Source organism: Panthera uncia, chromosome D2, assembly GCF_023721935.1.
Source record: "Panthera uncia isolate 11264 chromosome D2, Puncia_PCG_1.0, whole genome shotgun sequence".
NCBI lineage: Eukaryota > Metazoa > Chordata > Mammalia > Carnivora > Felidae > Panthera > Panthera uncia.
Window position 1 is genome coordinate 43,963,087 of NC_064818.1, and position 19,845 is coordinate 43,982,931.

Sequence of the window (19,845 nt, forward strand, 5' to 3'; positions counted from 1 at the left end):
TGCTCCCCGTCCTTGGAAACCAGAAATGAAGGCCCCGAGACTCAGATCCCCCAGACACTGCAAGTGCCAGAAAGACTAAGACAGAACTCTTGTAAGACACCCCAGCTTTATCAAGAAATGGAAAGAGAGCAGTGTATGAGAAAATAATTGAGGAGGAGGAGGCGGAAAAATGAGGAGTCTAATATTGAGAAGAAAGGCATTTGGAGCCTTATCAAGCCCCAATAGTTTTACTCGTTTTGTTATTAATTTATATCCTGTAATGTTCCAAAAAGGATTAGATGTGGCCAGCCAGGCGCTAAGTTTGCAGATCAGTTTGAGACACCCCAGCATCCAGTGAACGGACCATTTGGGTGCAGCACAGTCCCTGTAGGAATAGGCAGTGTGCGTGCTAGGGACCACCCTCACCTCACTTAATCTCTGCCGAGGCAGGGCCACACGCCCAGGGCTGCTGTTCCCACACATGTCCCAAGACCCTTGGAGGAGAGGTTGGGCAGACTGTGCTGGGTCCCCTGGGTGCCCTGAGACACCGCCTCACCTACCTGTTCTGGGCCCTCCCTCCAGGGTCTTTTGCTTTGCCTCTAGCTGCAGCCACTGTGGCCTTCTGCAGAGGCCACTTGGGCTTCCAGAGCTACTGTGACCGCCTATGCAGGGGGCCAGAGGCCTGGGAGTAGCCTGGAGAGGAGGTCTGAATGTCCAGCTCCTTTGCCTCAAGGCCGGGCTAACCCTGAGGTGTAATTAAGCTCCAGACCTCCCCACAAGATCCAAGATCTGGGATGCTTGGCTTCTCGACCTCTTGACCAGCTTTACCCCTTCCTTACCTATTTCTCCTGGGAGCACTTCCTCAGCCATCACTTGCCCAGGAACACTGGGCTCAGCAGCCAGACTTAAGACAGATGCCTTGGGTTTCTTTTCGCCTCCTAAGTCCCCTCTCAGAGGTTAGCTCATGGCCTCTGGGTCTCCTCCAAACAAGACTCAGGGCCATGTCACCCTCTCAGGTCCCAGCCGAAGGACTGTTACACACCTGCCCCAAACTGGACCCAGATTCTTCTTCAGAAATGCTGGTCAATCAGCTTCAGTCACTATAGTTGTAAGGTGGTGTCAGCTCGGAGATAAGGGAACCATTTAGAGGAAGCTATTTTGGGATGGAGCTGGGGACGAGGAAGCAGGGCAGCTGTTCTACAAACATGCACAGGGAGAAGCAGACATTCTAGTTCCCCAGGAGCCCCTGGACCTCAGGAGACACCCCTGACTGCTTCCCATTGGATCTCTTGCTTGAACTACCCCAAGTAAGAGGTCTCTACCCAGGCAACCGCAGACGTTCCTTTGAATGTCTCAGACACCTTTCAGTCACTCAATGTCCCTTCTGAAGCTAAGGACTGAGAAAGCTCCGTGAGACCACTGTGCCTGCCTGGGGCCATGTCCTGCCTGGATGAGCCCAGGGTGGCACCTGTGGGGCAAAGTGGGTGGGCAGCATGCTGGAAGGCATAGGAGTAGCTGTTTTCTGGAGTTCAGGATAGAGACAAGAAGGTGTGAAGAGGCCTGGGGGTGGGGCGTGCGGCTCTGCTCCTAAAGGAGGCTGTGTCCCCAGCAGCCCCCAAGATGTCATATTTATAGATAGGGATCCTTCCATATTTTGGAATGGGTGACATTCAGTTTTTCAAGATACCACTGTACCTTTAATTTATTAGCATCCCATAAAAACACATAACATACACAATCTACAGTATAGAAAGTATAATTTACAAAAATATAAAAATCTTGGTTATTTTTTAGTATTCCAACATATTATTGTAGGTGTTATTTCAATAAACATGTTTAAACAATGTACACTTAACTGGCACGATTACCTCTGCGGGGAATGGCGTCCACCCCCTCCTCTTCGTTTTAAAATAAAATATATATTAAGAAAAAGAAACCAAAATTGGTTATAGGTGCATACGGCTTCTGTGAAAGCTTTTGCAGCAGAGTTTGGAAGTTTATACCGTTATTTAGGCCCTGTTTTCCAGAATCAGTATGTGGCCCAGAGTGTTTTAAACGGATTCTTTAAACAGAGGTTCTTTCTTGTGAAGAGAGCAGGTGCCCTCAAGTTTGCAGTCTTCTCCCAAGGTTTTGAGATGATGGTCACAAAAGCCAACACTACAGACACATCCGGCTTTCAGGTCTTCAGAGCAGAAGGGATGGGCAATGGGCAGCCTTCAGGCGAGCCCTAATTCCCAGATTCTTTCAGGGGATTCAGACTGGCATGTAGGGGGCTAAGTCATTGGCAATGAGAGACCCCAGAATGTGCCCCAGGGGACAGATCTTTCTAGGACCCAGCCAGGGTGCCTCTGAGCTCTGCCCCACATATACAGCTGCACCCCTCATCAAGGCCTCACCCCAGAAGGCCCTGAGGATGCTACCCTGCTGGATGTGGGGTGGGGTGGAGATTTCCTTCCACCCAGAGTGGCTGGTCTTACCGGCAGGCACAGGTCTCCACAGACATGTTGGGGTACACCTTCAGAACCACGTTCCGGTTCTCGTCCAGGAAGAGGACCCCAAGAGAGTTCATCTTGTCGGGAACGCAGCAAGGCTCTGGGATGCCCGGAACGATGCCCACAGCCCTGACGATGCTCTGGATGGTGGCGTGGTTGGACGGGCGGACCATCTGAAAGTCAGGAAAGGGCATGGTTACCTAGGCGCTCTGCCCTCACCCACCCACTGCACCACCAGAGCGTCCTTGACTGAGGCCACAGAAAAGGTGTCGATCTAGGAGAAAATGGTGACTTTCCGGGGCTGGGCACACATTTCCTCTGAAGTCAGCCACAGACTGCATCCCAGGGAGATGTGCAAGGGCCTCGGGCCTTCCTGCCCCTCACGTCTCCCGGAGGGAAGACACATCCCTTCGTGGCACTGGCCACTTGGGGGCACCTGTGCGTCGCTCATCCCCAAGGAGCTCCTGGAACTGGGCAGGAGTTATCCAGAGGGCGATGCCTAGCTGTTCTGCCTGGGCCACAGCTGCCCAGATTTCACAGTCCGAGGAGTTCAGACATGCTTCCAGTGGGAGGGTGTTCTCAGCACTGGAGGGGAAGGCCCGCAGGCGTGGGCGCACCAGCGTGATGGGGCTGGAAATGGACATTTCCCAGAAGGGTGTGACTGTGGGGGGGGGGGGGGGGGGATGTCAGGGGCTGCTTCATCTTGTCATAGTATCAGTGGTATGGGGTGGGACTACCTTAATTCCAATAGGAAATGGAAGCTTCAAATGTCAAAGTAACCTGATCAAGACCGCTCAGTTAGGAAGCAGCCAAAAGTCAAGGAAAGTTGGAGGAGCCACGTGGGTTTTCTTTCCCTCCCCAGGCGGAGTCGCATACCCAGAAGAGCCTGGGCCGTAGCCACAAACACAGAGAATGCTGTCTCACACACCTCCAACAAGAGAAACAAGACCAAGCCACGGGAGTTTCAGCTCATTTCGGGCCAAAGGAAGTTTTATATACAGTGCGTTGATGAGGAAGCCCCCTTGCGTGGGGAGGTGAAAGGAGGGACATCTGATTTGTGGGTTCAGGCTGCTGTCAGGGAAGGCGGCAGGCAGCCAGCTAGACTGATAAGGTAAGTGCTGGGTCAGCCAGCTGGAGCCTGCCGACTGCTCATCCTGTATCTGCCCAGGCCTGTGATAGGCTCTTCAGGCCAATACCTGTCTCCCTGTTGGGCACCTCCCTTCCTCTCTCTTGCACATGCGTGGCTTTAAGGAAAAGCCCCTTAATTCCCCAAACAGGTTAATGCTGCCTGTGTCTGCGGCTGGGATTTCCCAGCTGACTGATTTATTTACATTCAAATTGGATTTATGCACTGACTTCCTTTCTGGAAGGGGAAGGAATGACCTGGAACTCAGCAGAGGAGCTAAGCTGGAGGAAAGTGTGCACACTGTGGGGAGGGGCGACATCAGCTGGCAGCCAGCCCACCACAGCTCTGGCTGTGGGGAACTGGATGGACAGAGCCACAACCCAGACTGGAGGGAAGGTGAGGTTCTGGAACCCCAGGGCCAGCACAATGGCCTCATGAGCTGTTTCCTGCAGACTCGTACAAGTGAAAGCTAGTTGTCCCGTGGGTCCCTGCCCTGAGTGGGAGGCCGGGAGCAGGGAGTCCATACAGGCAGCCACTGAGGCCAACTCTCCACTGGTCACATATGCCAACACCCTGAGTTCCAGGCCAGGAACAGAAATGAGAGCCTTGCTGAGGAAGGGGCTTCAGAGGCCTGTCCTGTCTACAGGGGGGCAGCATGGACTCAATCCTTGTAAGGCAGCTGCTATGTGGGAACACACACCTAAGGAGATGGGTTCTCCTTTTCAAACGAAGAAATGTTCTGATTTAAAATTCAAACTCAACTAAGTCAGCACTTTCAAAAGCACAGCCAATCCACGTCTGTCTGTGGGCTGTATTCGCCTGACAGGCTGCTGCTCTAGGACCTCTGCCTACCTGTCTCCTACCTTGACTCGATGCGAGGTGTTCCAATCCCCATTTTACAGACAGGAAGCAGGTCCCGGGGCAGAGGGACTTGCCGGCAGGGGCCGGGCTGAGAGTCACAGCCAGACAAGGGGCTGAACGCAGCGGTGTTACTCAGACACAGCCTACCTTGGGCATGGGGAACTCGCACACGCCGGCACAGTAGTAGGCGTCGAAGGACTTGGGCAAGATGATCCATTCGTTCCACCCGATGTCTGCGAAGTCCACCTTCAAATACCTGCGGGAGCAGACCCTCGGCTCGGCCCACTGCTTCCTCCGGGCTTTCTGCATCGTCTTCTCGTCGAAGTCCAGCACCCTCGAGGAGCCCATGAACACATCCGGGCCCTTCTTCCGGCGGTCTTTGCGCCCAGGCCGCGGCTTCAGCGCCCGGAAAGGGCCGGGCCACAGTTCGTGCTTGTGGTAGTGCTGGGCGTGGGAGGCGTGCGCCGGCCTCTCGTCCAGCCCTGGCAGCTCGTTGTCCTGGAGGGGTCCGGTGGCCTGCGTGGCCCGGCGCACGCGGGGGTCCGCCGAGCTGTTGGGGGCAGCGCCGGGCTCCGGGTCCCCAGCCTGGAAGGGGTCATATCTCTGTAGTGTCACTGCCACACTGTTAGGCTCCGAGATGGCCAGGTCGTCAGCGTAGATGAGGATGTAGGGCGCGTGCGGGCTGGGCCTGGACACCCCTGGGGCCTTCTCCCCAGGATCCAGCTGCGCAGAGAGGATCAACTCGCCATCTTGGCGGGCTGCCTTGATGATGGGGGAGATGTCCTTGGCCTGCCACAGTCCCCGTGGCGGGGGCACCAGGGCCATGGCCCCGCGGAGCAGCCCCTGTGTGGCCGTGTTCTGAGAGAGACTGCGGAAGAGAAGGTGCTGGCGAGCGGGCAGGCCCAGGGGCAGTAGGCGGCAGGACACATTCTTGGCCCGCTGCTTGCATGGGGCCTCTCGTGCCCGGGGCCACCGAGGTTCTGCGTAGAAGTGGAATGTAGCCGCGAGGATCATTTCTGAGTCCTGCATAGAAGTCAGGTTGAAGAAATACACAGCCTTCTGGTCGACCACTTCTGTGAGGGAAGGACAGACCGTAGTAGGTTAGGTTCTTTCTAAGATAGGTCCGGGGGGTCCCTGGGTCTCCCTCCAGGGGCCAGGTTGGAGGAACAGTGCCCATTTAGGGAGCACCTCCAGGCCAGCCAGGCTTTCTTCCTCTCATGTAATCCTCACAGTAAACTGAGGAGGGTACCCTTACTTATCCCCAATGAACAGATGAAAAACTGAGGTCAGAGCAGTTGGGGACCCTCAATAAATATACCATTGTTCCAAGCAAAGGGTAGTAGACACATAGGGGCTCAGGCCTGCCGGGCCCTAAGGCACATGCCTCCTCTCCCTGCACTCCAGTGCCATTCAGTGAACAAATGGACAAACATCACTGACAGCTGGTGGAGGAGATAAGGTGGAATCAGGTTTCTGGGATGGGTAGGGTTGGGTCCAAGCCCTGCTGACAGCCCCCCTCCTGTATCTGCCCAGGCCTCTGTCTCACAGATATCAAATGCAGTCATTCTTCCAAACGAGGTGAATGAAGTAGAGCCCCTCTTACCTTACCTTCCCTGCATTCTGAGTGCTTTCTGAGGAAAACTGGCCTTAAGGGCACAGCTGTTTGGGTGTCTTCTATTTGTTTTGCCTAAGGGTTTTTAAAGCTTTTTTTTTTTTTTTACAAAGAAAAGGCAGTATCAGGGTTGCACAAAACCACTCAACAGAGTCCCCAAAGACCAGGTTGCTCTCCAGAGGCCCAGATCATGATAAGCACTGGGATTCCTCAAACACTGCATTTGCAGCTCTAGAATGCTCCGGCCTCTGCATCCCTGAGGCTGTCAGGCACCTCTTTCTTGGTTCTACTAGGTGAACCCTAGGGTCACGGAGCAGAACATCCTCATCGGTGGCCCCAGGAAGCTGCCCCAAGATCAGGCAGCATGAGTTCTCTGAATGGCCACATCCTCTGGAAGGTTCGAGTAGGAGGGAGGGGTCATTCCCAAGGCCTCCCTATGACACTGCAGGCTGGCGGGACACCAGAGCCACCAGGTTGGCTGCCTTCCTCCAGCTGCTCTACTTACTTCCTGATGCCAGGTGTCTGTCTGCTGGTGAAGACTTCTGGGAAAAGTTGCCAGAAGGACAGAGCCCCCAAGCATGGGAGTGTGTATGTGTGCAGGGACACTGGGCCCAAAGGGCATGTGTCAGGTCCTTAGCTTCTCTAACACCTGCACCCACAGAATCAGCTTGGATTTGTTTTTTTTATTTAACTGAAATCTTCCGGTTAAGGTTATTTCCTTCTATTAGGAAGAAGGTATAATTCGATTGGGAATTGTCGTGTACTCTTAAGGGACTACGAGAGAAAGAGGAAGGAAAGGAAAAGCATATCCAAGGAGGGCCTGATAAATGTCAATCAAGGTTTGGATGACACCCTAAAGACCCTGCCTTTTGTGACCCCTTGGAGCAAACCCGCAGGAGACAGTGGCAGCCTCCCAACATGCTCCACACACAAGGAGCCGTGCAGGGGGCCTTGAAGGCCATTTACACTTGGCTTCTCCAGACACTGCAGCCTGGAGTGTTACAGGCTCAAGTTCCACATTTCCCCAACTTCCCGATCTCTGCTCTCCTCCCCTGGAGATGCTGACTCAGAGGGTCAGGGACAGAGGGGCCAAGGAATTTGTGTTATGAACAGCATCCCGGGGGATTCCAACCATCAGGCCAGTTTGTGAATCTTAGGTTGATGTGTGGGTGGGGAGCAAGCTCCCCAACAATGCAGCCCCCACACCCGTCGGGCTAGAAAGGGCCACAGGAACCAGGCCCCCAGGCTGCATCAGGACCACCCCAAGCTCATCTGCCCTGGACAGAGAGTCGGGTCTCCATCTCACATAATTCTCTGCAGAATTAAATAAAGAGCATATGTAGTGTGCCAGGCACCAAGGAAGATCCCCTAAATGTGGTTCCCTCCCACTTCTATCCAAACATCAAGGCTGGCGAGCAACTCGGTGTCCCCTCAGTGATCCAAATTATCTGAGTTGTAACCCAGCTCACAAGGCAGATGAAGTATTTCTTCTTTCATCCAATTTGAGCGTATTTTTCTGCTACAGATCCTTTGTTAGAAAATGCTGAAGAGGCTCTAGGATGGGCATCTCTGACTCTTTCCAAGGAGCTTGCCCATCACAGCAGGAAGCAAGCATCTCTGGCCTAGGAACTTAGAACCTTTGGTGAGCAGCAGACTGGGAGCACAGAGATGGGCCTCCCCAGAGAACAGCCCCTCAGCCTCCCTCTTAGTGGTGGAGCTAAAGGACTACAGGGTCTATGAAGAAGGTCGGCTGTGACCACCATGGCAGGGCCAGCAGCTTTGGCCTGAGACAGGTGTGGTCCAAGGAAGGTGCTGGGAGGCCTGCCCCCAAAGAGCCTCAGAGGAGAGCTGGCCTTCCCTGAGGGTTATTTATGCCCAGAATGCAGGAGAGGGACAGTAAATGCTGCCCCTCTCTTAAGGCTCCGAACCGCAGAGACGGGGAGAGACCTTTGAGGTCACGCAGCCTGATCCATCCCACTCAGGACAGGAGTCCTTCCTCCGTTGGGCTTGAGCCACCTTTGGACACCAGGAGCTTGCCCCTCATGAGGCAGTCTGCTGCCTGAAGACCCGCTCTGCTGGGAACTGTGGGTGGAGATGGGTCCCCCCGTCTCCCACCTGCGAAGGGCCGCAGGCTGGGTCTGCTCTCTGACCGCTCCTGAGTCATGTAGTGCAGGGGGCTCTGGGCTATGGCTGAGATAAGGGGAACCTACGTGAAGTCCCCCGGCTTGGATGAGCCTGGGCCTCAAAGGCGAAACACCCAAGAGAACTTCCTATTTCCTGTGAACCGCGCTGGTGCCATATCTCATGGTCAGCAAGAAAAGTTCCTCCCTCCCTCCCTTCTTTTCTCCTTCCTCTCTCCTTCCTTTTATATGATTCTTTTCCTTTCTCTTTCTTGCTTCCCTCCATGCCTCCCTCCCTTTCTCAGTAAACATTTCGGAAACTCCTACTCTGGGCTAAGTGTTGGGCTGATGGGGGGTCCTGGAAAAGGTGGTCAGAGCCACCTCAGGCCATAGACAGGCCATCGTGATGACGCCATCTGCTGCCCTGTCACAGCTTTGCAGAGCACTGTCCAAGGGAGGCCCTGGGCATTCACTCACAGGTCACTGCCCTGCTCAGAGCCCTCCATTGGCCCTAAAGCAACACTGGACCCCTTGCAGAGGCCCTGTTTGACCTGGCCTGCCTCCGACCCCACCCCCATCTCTGCCCCAGTCACCCTGGCTTCTGGTCCTTCCAACAGGAAGCATCCTCTCTCAGGGCTTTGCCTCAGCTGTGGCTTTTTGGCCATCAAGCCTCCTGCGGCAGGCACCGCCCCCTCTCCCCTTCAGGTCTCTGCTCAAACTTCCGCTCAGAAGTACGTGGTGAATGACGGGGGAGAGTGGGGTCTTTGCTAGATCTGTCTGTCCCAGTTAACAAAGGGTGATTCCTGGCCTGCTGCCCTGGGGTTCAGCAAACACATCCTGAAAGAAGTCCAGAAAACCTCGTTCTTTGGTAAGACAGAAAACCTCATTCTTTGGTAAGACAGAGATGATACAAATCCCCCTGGAGACACGGGGCAGCAGGATCTTTGTCCAGTTACTTTCGCTTGAGCCTCAGCTTTCTCCTCTTTAAAATAGGAATAATCTTGTTTACCAGTTATGGAGGTCCAGGCTTCCAGCATGTATGCATGTTTGATTCCACATTTTCCCAAAGAGGAGAGCAGACGGGTCATTCACTCTCTGAGAGAAGATGGAGCTTCAGAAAGGGTATCTAACTTGCCTAAAGTCACACAGCTGGTAAGGGGCAGAGCACCCGGGTCTATCTGACCCCAAGGCCACGCTCCCCTGTGTACTCTAGATAGAATGGTGATCTACCTAACAGCAAATGTAACAAAGGCCATGTGCTGTGAACTGCAAAACATTTTGCAAACACAAGTCATTATTTGGATGGGTTGGAATTCTGCCTCTCTGAGAAAGAAAGGACTGACTTTATTTAGACAAACCCATCTTTCCTTGGAGTTTTTGAAATCTCAGAACCCTAACTGGGTCCGCTTTGTGGGCACTCAGCCTCCTTTCCGAGGGTATTGGGGATGGGACTGGAGGTGGGGGGAGAGGCGGCTCTAGCCCAAGGGTTCCCCCAGGTACCCTGCCGGCCAACCTCCAGGACAAGAGGACCTTCAGACTGCTCTGCCCTATAGGAACAGAACCCAAGCCACATGGGATTTGTCCCTTCAGCCACCGCCCTGGAAACAGCCGACAGGGAGACCAGAGGGAGAACGTGAGGCTGAAGCACCCATGGAAGCTGGAGGAAGGGAGCCACGGGCCAGCCATGGGCACAGAGGGAAGAGAACGAACATGCATCAAGCATCTATTTTCAGGCAGGCCTCAGAGGAATCCTGCTTGCATCACTTACGAGCTGTGGAGCCTTAGGCAAGTCATGGGGCCTCTTTTTGCCTCAGTTTCCACACTGAGCTGGGCAGAGTATTTGTAGGCACTTCCCAAAGTTGTAAGATCATCTCTGTAGAGCTCACGGCATGGTGCCTGGCACTGAACACGCTCAGAACATACTGGCCGTGTGGTGTCGCCAACTACTGCTATGCTCAGGGCACCTTGTCCTTGCCCCCTCCCTGTCCTCCTGTCCACACCTCTAGAAGGAGCCAGAGAGTCTCACAGCCTCTCTCCTCCTGCGTCTGACCAACCGCAGTTCCTCCTGGCTTTGTGTCCTGTCTCTCCACAGCCATCCTGAACTCTGCAGCCTTCCACCACTGTCCTTACCCATGGCCCCTCCTCAACTGCTACTGTGGCCCCAGATCACTGTCATCCCTCGCATCACACTCATGCTTTGTAAGGAAATCATCTATTACACATGAAGAGTCAATATCCTTACTACACAAAAAAGCTTCTACAAATCAGTAAGAAAAAGTCAAGAACCCCATCAAGGAGGAAGCCATTTCCATAGGGAAAACTGCAAATGGCCGACAGGCATGAAAACCAATTCGGGATGACTGGTAATGGGTAAAAGGTAACTTCAAATGAGGATATAGCAACTTTTACCTGCATGTTAAAGATATGATCTTATTAGATACTGTACATATATAGAGAATATAGTAATACGTTTATATAAACTATAATATATATGTATTAACTCTGGTTTGTGATTAGGAACGAGTTCTTTTCTTTAGTGTGATTTTCTATGATTTGCAGGTGAGCACAAATTTATTTCATGCTCTCTCTCTTCCCCCTCTCTTCCCTTGCCTCCCCCCCACCCCCCACCCCCCGATGTCTGCTCACCTGCTCTGGGAAGGTGTCACTGGCCCCTCCCCACTGGCCCTCTCCCTGCTGGGTCAGTGTCATCAGGTCCCTTGGCCCCCAAAACACGCCCACCGCCCCTTCTCACTGCACAGCACTTATTTCTTCTTGACCCACCAGCTCGTGCATTTTTCTGAGCAGGGCCAAGAGTGTCTGCATCTTTGCATCCTCTGAACTTACAGTACCTGCCACCTAGTGAAGTGCTCGGGAGAACTGAAATGAACGTGACTTTTGGCATTGTCGGTGGATAGGTATGTATTACTACTCTCATTTAAAGATGAAGGATCAAGCTCAGAGAGGTTAAGTAACTTGCCCAATTTCACACAGGTCAGTGGAAAAGCTCAGATTTAAACACAAGTTGTTTGGGGCAGTGGGGGCAGGGAATACCTAACCTTAACCCTCAGCGTCTGGCCCAGAAACTCTCTCCACTGCTGTAGACTTAATAGGGAACAAGATACATTTCAGGGGGCAATGGAAGGGAGGGAGGCAGGGGTGGCTGAAGCAAAAATAGTAGCATCTAATAAATTACGGACACACGTGCTAGGCACTGTCTTAAGCACTTGACATACCTCAGTTCATTTTAAAAACCCTATAAGGAAGGGAACATTACTAGCCCCATTTTAGAAGTGAAAAACAAAACCTGAGTGGTGGACAAGTTCAGTCCCTTATGCTGGTCGCAGCCTCAGGATTTGGACCTTACCAGTCCAGCTCATAGCCCACACTCAGCACTTGAGCTATGGGTGCGTGGTAGCATGCAAGTTATGTGGTTCCATTGCAACAAGGAACGTGGCTGCAGGGACTAGACCACTGGGGCTGCAGAGGCCACTGTCAGGCCACAGGATGGTACCAGTATGTTCGAGGGCCGGAGCTAAAGGCCCCACATTTGTGCCTCACCCAAAGATGAGGGGCCCTGCCCAGGCTCGCAGCTGGATCGCGGGGTCACAAACCAGGCATCTCTGAGGGCTGGCGAGGGGCTTGGTGTGAATGGAAGGAGGGGGATGAGAAACCAAACTGCCTGGGCCTACGCTATGTCAGGCACAAACCCACCTCATCCCACCGAATCTTCCCCTCCCCACTGTGTGCACAAGAAACCCATGCCCGAGGGGTAAGGCTGGTGGAGCTGGCTGGGGCTGGTATTCATGGCTGTCAAACGGTTCCAAATAAGCGTGCTGCATTTGTCAGTCGCACACTGGTCCCGAATAATTCTGATCTCCCAGAGAATTGTCTTTTCTGCCCTCCGTCTCCTAAGTCCCGGGTTTAGTTCTGCTGAAGGTGGGAAGAGGATGCTAGCAGTGGGCACAGCAGATGGGAGGTGCCACTGTGAACAGCCCCCCTACTTCAGCCTCAGTTTCCTTATCTGTAAGATGGGAGGGCTGGATTTGAAGTACTGTCTCCAGGTCCTGCTCAGGGCTAACATCCAATGCTTCGTTATTACTTCTACTGCCCCCATTCTGTGAAAGTGGAAAGACAAGGCCACGCACCTCCACGCCCGGGCTGCGGCAGTGGGTGCGCTCAGTGGACGCGCTCACCCCTGTTGCAGCGGTGACTTGGCTGGCCTTGCTTTCCTCAACTACAAGGCTTTGAGGACTGCGTCAGTGGGTGCAAGGTCAGGTCTTCACCTATATGAACACAAATGCTTTGTATTCCCATGGAAACAACATGCACCAATACCTCATCTGGCCAGTGCTGGGCTCTGGGCAACCCCACAGGAAAGATACTGGCATGACCAGCCCATTTGGTAGATGAGTACACTAAAGTCCACAGAGCTTTAGTGATTCGCCCGAGGTCATTTTTATGCTGGCTAATTCTTGAGTGGCTTAATTTAATAATGATGCTCCAGACATGGACTCCATGCGGTGAATAAAAAGTACAGGGGAGGACAGAGTTAGATCCGGTTGGAGCCCAGAAACACTGACCAAGTGGTCTGCTAAGTGGGGGGTGGGGGGGACAGGCCTCTCCGTGGCAGATAGTCCCCAGTACACAGTTACACACGGCCAAGCTTCCCAGGTCTGGCTTTGAAACCATAGGTGTTACCTTGAGTCACACAACCAGCAATCAACAGGTGGCCGACCTGATCCAGCCTGTCTGGCCCCAGTGCTGGGCTTGCTCCCCTCCACCTCAGGAGGGACCTTAGAGACCAACAGTCTTTCTCCTGATAAATGGTCTTCTCCCCCACAAGGGCTGCAGGGACCCCTACCCACATTTTCTGGCATGATATTCTGTGACCATGAGTGGTCTCCATGACAACCAGGGTTTTCCCGCCACCCCTGCCACCAGGCTGCACCTTGCCCAGGGCCTGGAGTGGTAGCCCTGCCGGGGCTGGTTGATAGCTGAGGCCATAGCCCCAAAGTGCTCTCAGTGCAGGACGGAGGGGGCGGGGGGTGCTCTGTAAGTGGCCTCTGTCCAGCTCCCTCCAAGAAATGAGGAGAGGGGAAAGGATCTGCTCAGGTGGGGCAAGGGTGGGAGGGGAGTAGGATGCCCCCACTGCCCAAGCTTCTGGACCCTTCCTGAAAGCCCTGTGGTCTTAACATTTAAGGTTAGTGCTGCATTTCATGGAGGTCTCAGTTGTGTGTACCCAAGACAAGGCACCCAAAGCCCTTCTCAGTTCACTCTGTTGGCCCAGCCACCCAACTCACTGTGTGCCCCAGTTAGAGCTTCATGTCCTCTGCCTGGGCCGTGTCCGGCAGTATCTGGACTGCTTTATGCCCACCCGACTGGACCCACTCAGTGTCAAGAGCCTTCTCATCTGTCAAGAGCCAACAAGTCTCATCCCTATGACACGGATACCACCCACCATGAGCTTCCCCAGCCCAGTACCATCTCACCCTACGCTTAAAGCTTTGTGTATGGGGTGGTCTATGTCTACACAAGTGTGACACCTTCCCAGGTTTGGCAGCACGCTAGGGGCAGGAATTCTGTGTCACTGCCACTCTGGTGTCTCCACTGGAGTCTCAGAGCCTGGCATAAAGTGCTTGCTGAATAGTGAATGAATGAATGAATGAATGAACGAGTCTATGACTAGAAGGAAGAAGCAAAGAGGGTGCAGTGGCAGGGGAGGATGAATAAGTGAGGAAGGGGGACTAGGAGAAGAGGGGGTGCCCGGGGCCCCCTCTACTTACCCAGCCGGGCCCGGAAGCTGCGAACCGTGTTGCCCCCTCCTGGCCTCGCGCCCCTCCGACTGTATTTCTCATAAAGCCGGAGCATGTGGACAGCGACCATGTCTTGGGCGCCGGGGCCCAGAGTGGTGGCCGCGTCCTCCAGGGACCGCCAGGGGTCCTTGATCCCAGCCAGACCATCAGAGGCTGCAGGCGAGGCGGACCAGGCGGGGGCCGGGTGGCTGCCTCCCGCGTCCCGGAGCAGCAGCAGAAGCAGAGGCAGCAGCGGCAACAGTTGGGGCCGCCTTCCCGGGCTCGTCCCAGCAGGGCCACGGGCCATGGTGGGTGGCGGCGGCGAAGGAGGTCGAAGCCGGGGAGGAGGAGAGAACTCGCGGGCGCACCGGCGACTGCGGACCGACCCTGTGGCGGCGGGAGGGCGCGCGGGGCGCTGGATGCTGAGATCCGCGCGGGGCGCGGGGTAGAGCGGGACCCGAGGCGAGCGCGCAGGTCCGTCCTCGCCGCCCGAGCCGCGGGCCAGCGGTCACGGCCGTCCGGAGCCCCGCGGAGCCGAGCCAAACCTGAGCCGACGCGACGCCCCAGCGGACTCGCGCGGCGAAACTTTGCAGCCCACTGGGCGCCCTGCTCCGCGGGTTCAGGGGGCGGGGCGGGGCGGGGCGGTCGGCGGCGCCCTCGGGGGGACCGGTTTGCGCCCGGGACCACGCGGGGCCGCCGCCGACACGGCTGTCCCTGGCCCGGCTGCGGTGTGCGTGCGCCCGTGTGTGGCGGCGTGCGCGCGCAGGGGTGTGCGCCCGAGTGTGCGCCCGGGAGTGTGGGGGGCGTGGGCGTGGGCGAGCTCGCTCCCCGCTCCCCTGCAGAGAGACGGAGACCCGGACCGGGCCGGCTCCTGTGTGTCGGCGCCACAGCCTGGCCAGGGTTGCGCGGGGGGCTGGGCGGCCTTGGGAGAGGGGCCCGCCTGCCGGGTTGCCCCTGTAATGGCATGTGATGACTATGTAGTTGCAAGATGACAGCTCCCCCGTGAGGACCCGAAAGGGTGTGTGTGTGTGTGTGTGTGTGTGTGTGTGTGTGTGTATGCCAGGTTGCCTCCGAGCCGATGTGTATCCAAAATGCCAGAGTGAGGCGAACACGGACCCTCCCTGGGCAGCCTCTGAAAAGAGAAATCCTAACTCCAAAGCTTAACCAACGCAGAGCAACTGGAACCAGATCCTCATTAAAATTCAGAATTAGTCCATTAACTGACCCATGTTTGGCAACAACGATTCCAGTTGTTGAAGAAGTACATCAAAGGTCTTTATTAATCTTTGGACAAGTAGCCATCAGGATTGTCTTGCAGAAGGATGTGGTTTCAAACTGCTTTACAAAACGTTTCCAAGGCGTCAGGACAGGAGGAGAGAAAGCAGTAGATTTTCCAAGGTTTCACAATAAAGTGACAGGATAGTGAGTCCCTGGCCCACTGCCCCTCAGCTTAGCCCTGGGTCAGAAGGTCCTGAACTTCATCCCGCCTTTAGTGTGGCTTCTTGTCCATGGAGAGAATTTCTGGGGGTCTGTGAACTTGGATGGGGAAAATTTACATTTTTATTTTCAATAACCTGTAACTGAAACTTAGCATTTTCTAATATTAGAAATGTAGGCAACCAATCACAGTGGCATTAAACATACCTGAGGCTTCCATTAATTAATAAAAAAGGCAGTTAGATTACTATGTTGGAAAGTTGTTTTTAAAAATATTTGGAGTGCTCACTTCGGCAGCACGTATACTAAAAATATTTGGATAACTATATTTTAATGGAATTGGCTTCCTTGTATATTGTATATTTAAAAAAAAACTCATTTGAAAAAGTGTCCACAGGTTTCATCAGACTGAGAAAATTGTCCAAGGCCCACACAAAAAGTTTACAAATCTCTGTGAAGGAAGGAAAGGACCTCTTCAAACCCATGTTCTTCCAGAACTATCTAGGATACTGCCTATGCTACATTTCAAAGGACTGCTTGCAAACTTGTGAACACCCTGTTCCCTTTACTTGGTAACTTTGGGCTCCGTGAGCCAGAATCGTTACTTTTCTTGGAGGGCTCACAATGAAATAATTGAAAAATTGCTGGAAAAAGCTTCTGTTAGTGTGTAAAACACAACCTATTTGTAATTCTTTTAAATCTTGCAGTGTCTGATTAGAGGCTATCCTATTGAAAGCCTCTGACCCTCAGGCCTGTAGCTTTTGGAAGACTATAGAGAAGCATTTTATTTATTTTGATAATTATCTCACATCACATTCAACTTCCCGTTAATGTAGCTCCCGTTTGTTCTGTGAAACAGCTTTCAAAACTGCTCGCCTGGAGGTAAGATGATCAAGTCACAGCCTTAGACTTGATGGATCTGCCCTTATAAACGATCCACACAGACTTTTACAGCTCCTTTTCCCCCACCCCCACCCCTGCTTTCCTCCTTCTCCATGTGTCCCTCACTTCCCCTCTCCCCTCCTCTCCCCTTCTCCCCCAGAATGCCTCTGACCTGTACCGGCTGGGGGTAACCTCTGCTCATGGGTAGTTTTGTCTCTGCTGGAGCCATACACAATCGAGGCCTGTGAAAAGGAGGGTTAGTCCGCAGGAGGCCGGGACAAGCTGGGCTATTCGGGATCTGTGTCCATTAAAGCCTTCTTGCTCTCCTTAACTCATTCCCCCTCCATTCAAGCCAGCCTGAGGGTCAGGCTTTAGCCAGCACTAAAACCTGTAGGGTACAGATTCTCTGAATTGTTGGGAAAGAATTAAGGCATCAGCCAGGGACGGCTAATATTTCTTGCCTCATTTTATTGCTGAACAGCGGGACTTTAAGTCTTGAACACTGGAAAACTATGGCCCCCTTTCATGTAGCCGAGATGATGGGATAAAAATGTGTTTGGTGAAGCAATTCAGATTACCACCGGGTCACATCCTCGCTGGCTCCCAGCACGGCCTGCAAACAGCATCGCTAAGACAAGAAACAATTGCTGTGCAATTTCAGCTCATGCAGAACAGTGTTTCTAGCGTGGAAATGAGGCTAATTGTGGAGCTTGCCAACGAGAAGGTTTTGTTTTTAATAGCTCAGGCTGTAGCTCAGAATAAGAGTTGAGATGGCGGACTGTGGATTCCAGTCCTGAGAGCTGTGATTTCTGACAGCTTCCTCCTAAAAGGATCGGGGTCCTGGGGGCGTCATACACTGTTCTTATCGGGAGCCCCGAGGTCTTGGACTTGACCGAGGTCTTGGACTTGACGACTGGGATGGGGAGGAGGACTCTCTTCAGAGAGGTGAGAAGTTGTTTGGGGGCCCTCAGTCTTCCAGGTCTGTCTGCCACACTCTGGTTCCCTGAAGCTCAGAAACCCCCAGGGAAGAAGCGAAGAAGCTCAAATAGTTAAGAAGCTCAGTGTGTGAGTAAAGGAGAAAAACCAAAGCGGACAGTTCTGAGAGGGAGGCTCATTTGGTTTCTTCCAGAACCTCTCCCCAAATAAACACCGCGTGAAAGTTCCTGAGCAACCATTTCATGATCTTGTCCAGTGAGCTGGTGGGAGGGTCAGTTTTCGGCTCTCACCAGCTCAGTCCCCAGCCCCATCGCCTCTTTGGAACCCCAGCAGCCTCCCATTTACAAGAGAAGCCTGACCCCTGGGCTCTGTTTCAGTTCCAACACTGGATGCCTGAGGCTGTGGCCTCAGGTCAACCCATCCTTGGAAGCGAGAGAGCCATTGTGACCTTTGGAGTCAATTGGGACTAGATTTGTGTGCCTGTTTCCCCCACTACCCAGCTGTATGGCCTTCAGCAAGCTGTTTGAGCTTTCTGGGGCCTCAGTTTCTTTAGCTCTAAAATGGGGACAGGAGCAAGGTATTCCGAGGATTATTAGCAGGGTTTTAGCATGAGAGAGTCCTAAATAGCATGGATCCCTGTTACAACTCTTTTTCTTTGTGTGTTCAGAAGAGATCGTAGCCTATTTAAAGTGGATGCAGACTTGGAGAAATTTGGTGAGAGGTTCTGCCTAGCCTCGCTCTGCAGAGGAAATGCATTTCTTAGTGCACAGCGCCAAGAGCTAAAAAGAAAGGGAAAGGAAGGAGAATGTTTCTGTGATTAGGAAGTCATAGACCTCTACCGGCAGTATCTGTGGGTCCCTGTCCAGAGATTGGTGGGGGCGGGGGGGGGTGTGTGTGACTGACAGCCCTTCATCTAGACTTCCAAAGCTCTGGGCCCTCACGGACAAAAGAGATGTGAGCGAGTTCCTTTTCTCTTTTGGGGTATGAGCTGTGAAAAAGCAGCCGACGGGTTTGCAGGGGCGCTGGAGACAAGAATCCCAGGGCCTCCCCAGGCCTCCGGGCCCGAGTGTAGTAAATCTGTGAAGTAACAGGCACAAAGGACTTTATAATCAATGACAGATTTTATTTTTGCTCCGGCAAAATCCATCCGTGGAGTTAACATTTTATAGGGAAATAGCTACCCACTTTGTGACTCCTCCTCAGCCCATATTCTCTTTCTGAAAGTTGGGAAAAGCTCGGAGAATCAAAGTCAGTTCCTCTGAGAACTGTGGCAGGAGAAAGCATGACTTCCCCTGGGCGGGAACCCAACCCTCCCGTTACTTCCTAGGGTGGCTCGGGCCATTCATTTCTGTTTTGCTAAAATACCCGTGACATGTGAATAAACCAGGATTACAGAACATTGTCTCGGTCAGTAATCTGAGCCGGCACGGGCTCTGGTTTGATGAAATATGGTGCTCTCTGAGCAAACATGGGAATTGGTATTACTTCTCGTTAAAGCTGAACAGTGGGACTATTTAGAACTGACGCATGAATGCGGCACTGTGGGGAGTGACAATCTGAAGGGGCCGATTTGGGGGAGGGGGCAGCAGTGTGTGTGAGTTGGCCAGAGCAAGGCAGTTAGGAGACTTCTGCGGGGGAGGCAGCCAAAGAGACACTTGGGAATTAGGACCCCCTTTGGGGCTGCCTGGGCTCCTTACAACCCCAAAACAATCCTTCTTGGAACCTTTGCAGGAAGGACAAAGCCTTACATCCTTGTCCTGGCATTTGAGCCCTTAATGTCTGGCTTGACTGTCCCCCGACTGTCTCAGTGAGCCTCTCTCCAGTCCTGCCAGTTCCCTCAAGCCCCGGATTCGGAAGGACCCACATTCTCTCAGTACAATGCCAGCCTCCTCCGGCCGTGCTTTTCTAGAGTCACACTGTGCTATACCACCCAGCACCTCTTTCAGAACCCAGGTGCACATCCCCCCAGCAGCCAGGAGAGCGGTCTCCTGATGGCTCACACCTGAGAACCTCCCCAGGCATTGCATCACCCAAAGCCGTCCGCTTCCCTGGGACAGCCCAGATGCAGCCACTAGGCTGAAGGGTGCAAAGGCCCTACCCCCTTGTCCCAAGACAGGACAGCTTTGAAGGGCCGTGGGTTCCAGGACTCGCCGTGGGCTCTGCTGAGGCTCCTGTCACAGCCACATCACATTCACCTTCTCAGTCTGATGAATCCCGTTTTCCACGTGCATGTTCCCAGAAACCTCTGCATGCACATTTTCATCGCACAGTCTGTTTCCTGAGACACCTGACCTATGATAGTTGGTACCAGGAGAGATGTGAAGAAGTGGGCTCTAAGATGGGATCTGGGGGCTACATCTACTGTCCAAAGGCAAAGAGGACTCTGATTGCTGTCACTAGAGTCCAGATAGCCCTTGGCATATGTAGTGGGGAACCGGAGGGCTCAATGTCTCAAATATTAAAGGTTCAGGGAAAGTGATCATTATAAAGACAATGGAAGTAGTCAGTTCCTGCTGAGTGGGATGGATTCATGGGAGAGAGATAATGAAAGGTTGAGGGTGATCAGTCACTAATTTAAGCCAAAGTGTGCAAATCAGAGAGCCTTCCC

The 19,845-nt window shown here is 53.4% G+C and overlaps 1 protein-coding gene across 1 annotated transcript; it reads right to left on the bottom strand.

Annotated features, from left to right (window-relative positions):
* Positions 1-1,630: 1,630 nt before the first annotated feature.
* Positions 1,631-15,151, bottom strand: GDF10 (growth differentiation factor 10). Its single transcript, XM_049646292.1, has 3 exons — positions 13,974-15,151; positions 4,606-5,531; positions 1,631-2,644 (listed from the first exon to the last, which is right to left on the bottom strand). The coding sequence occupies exons 1-3, from the start codon at positions 14,287-14,289 to the stop codon at positions 2,453-2,455; spliced, it is 1,434 nt and encodes a 477-aa protein (XP_049502249.1). The 5' UTR covers positions 14,290-15,151; the 3' UTR covers positions 1,631-2,452.
* Between the last annotated feature and the right edge of the window lie 4,694 nt (positions 15,152-19,845).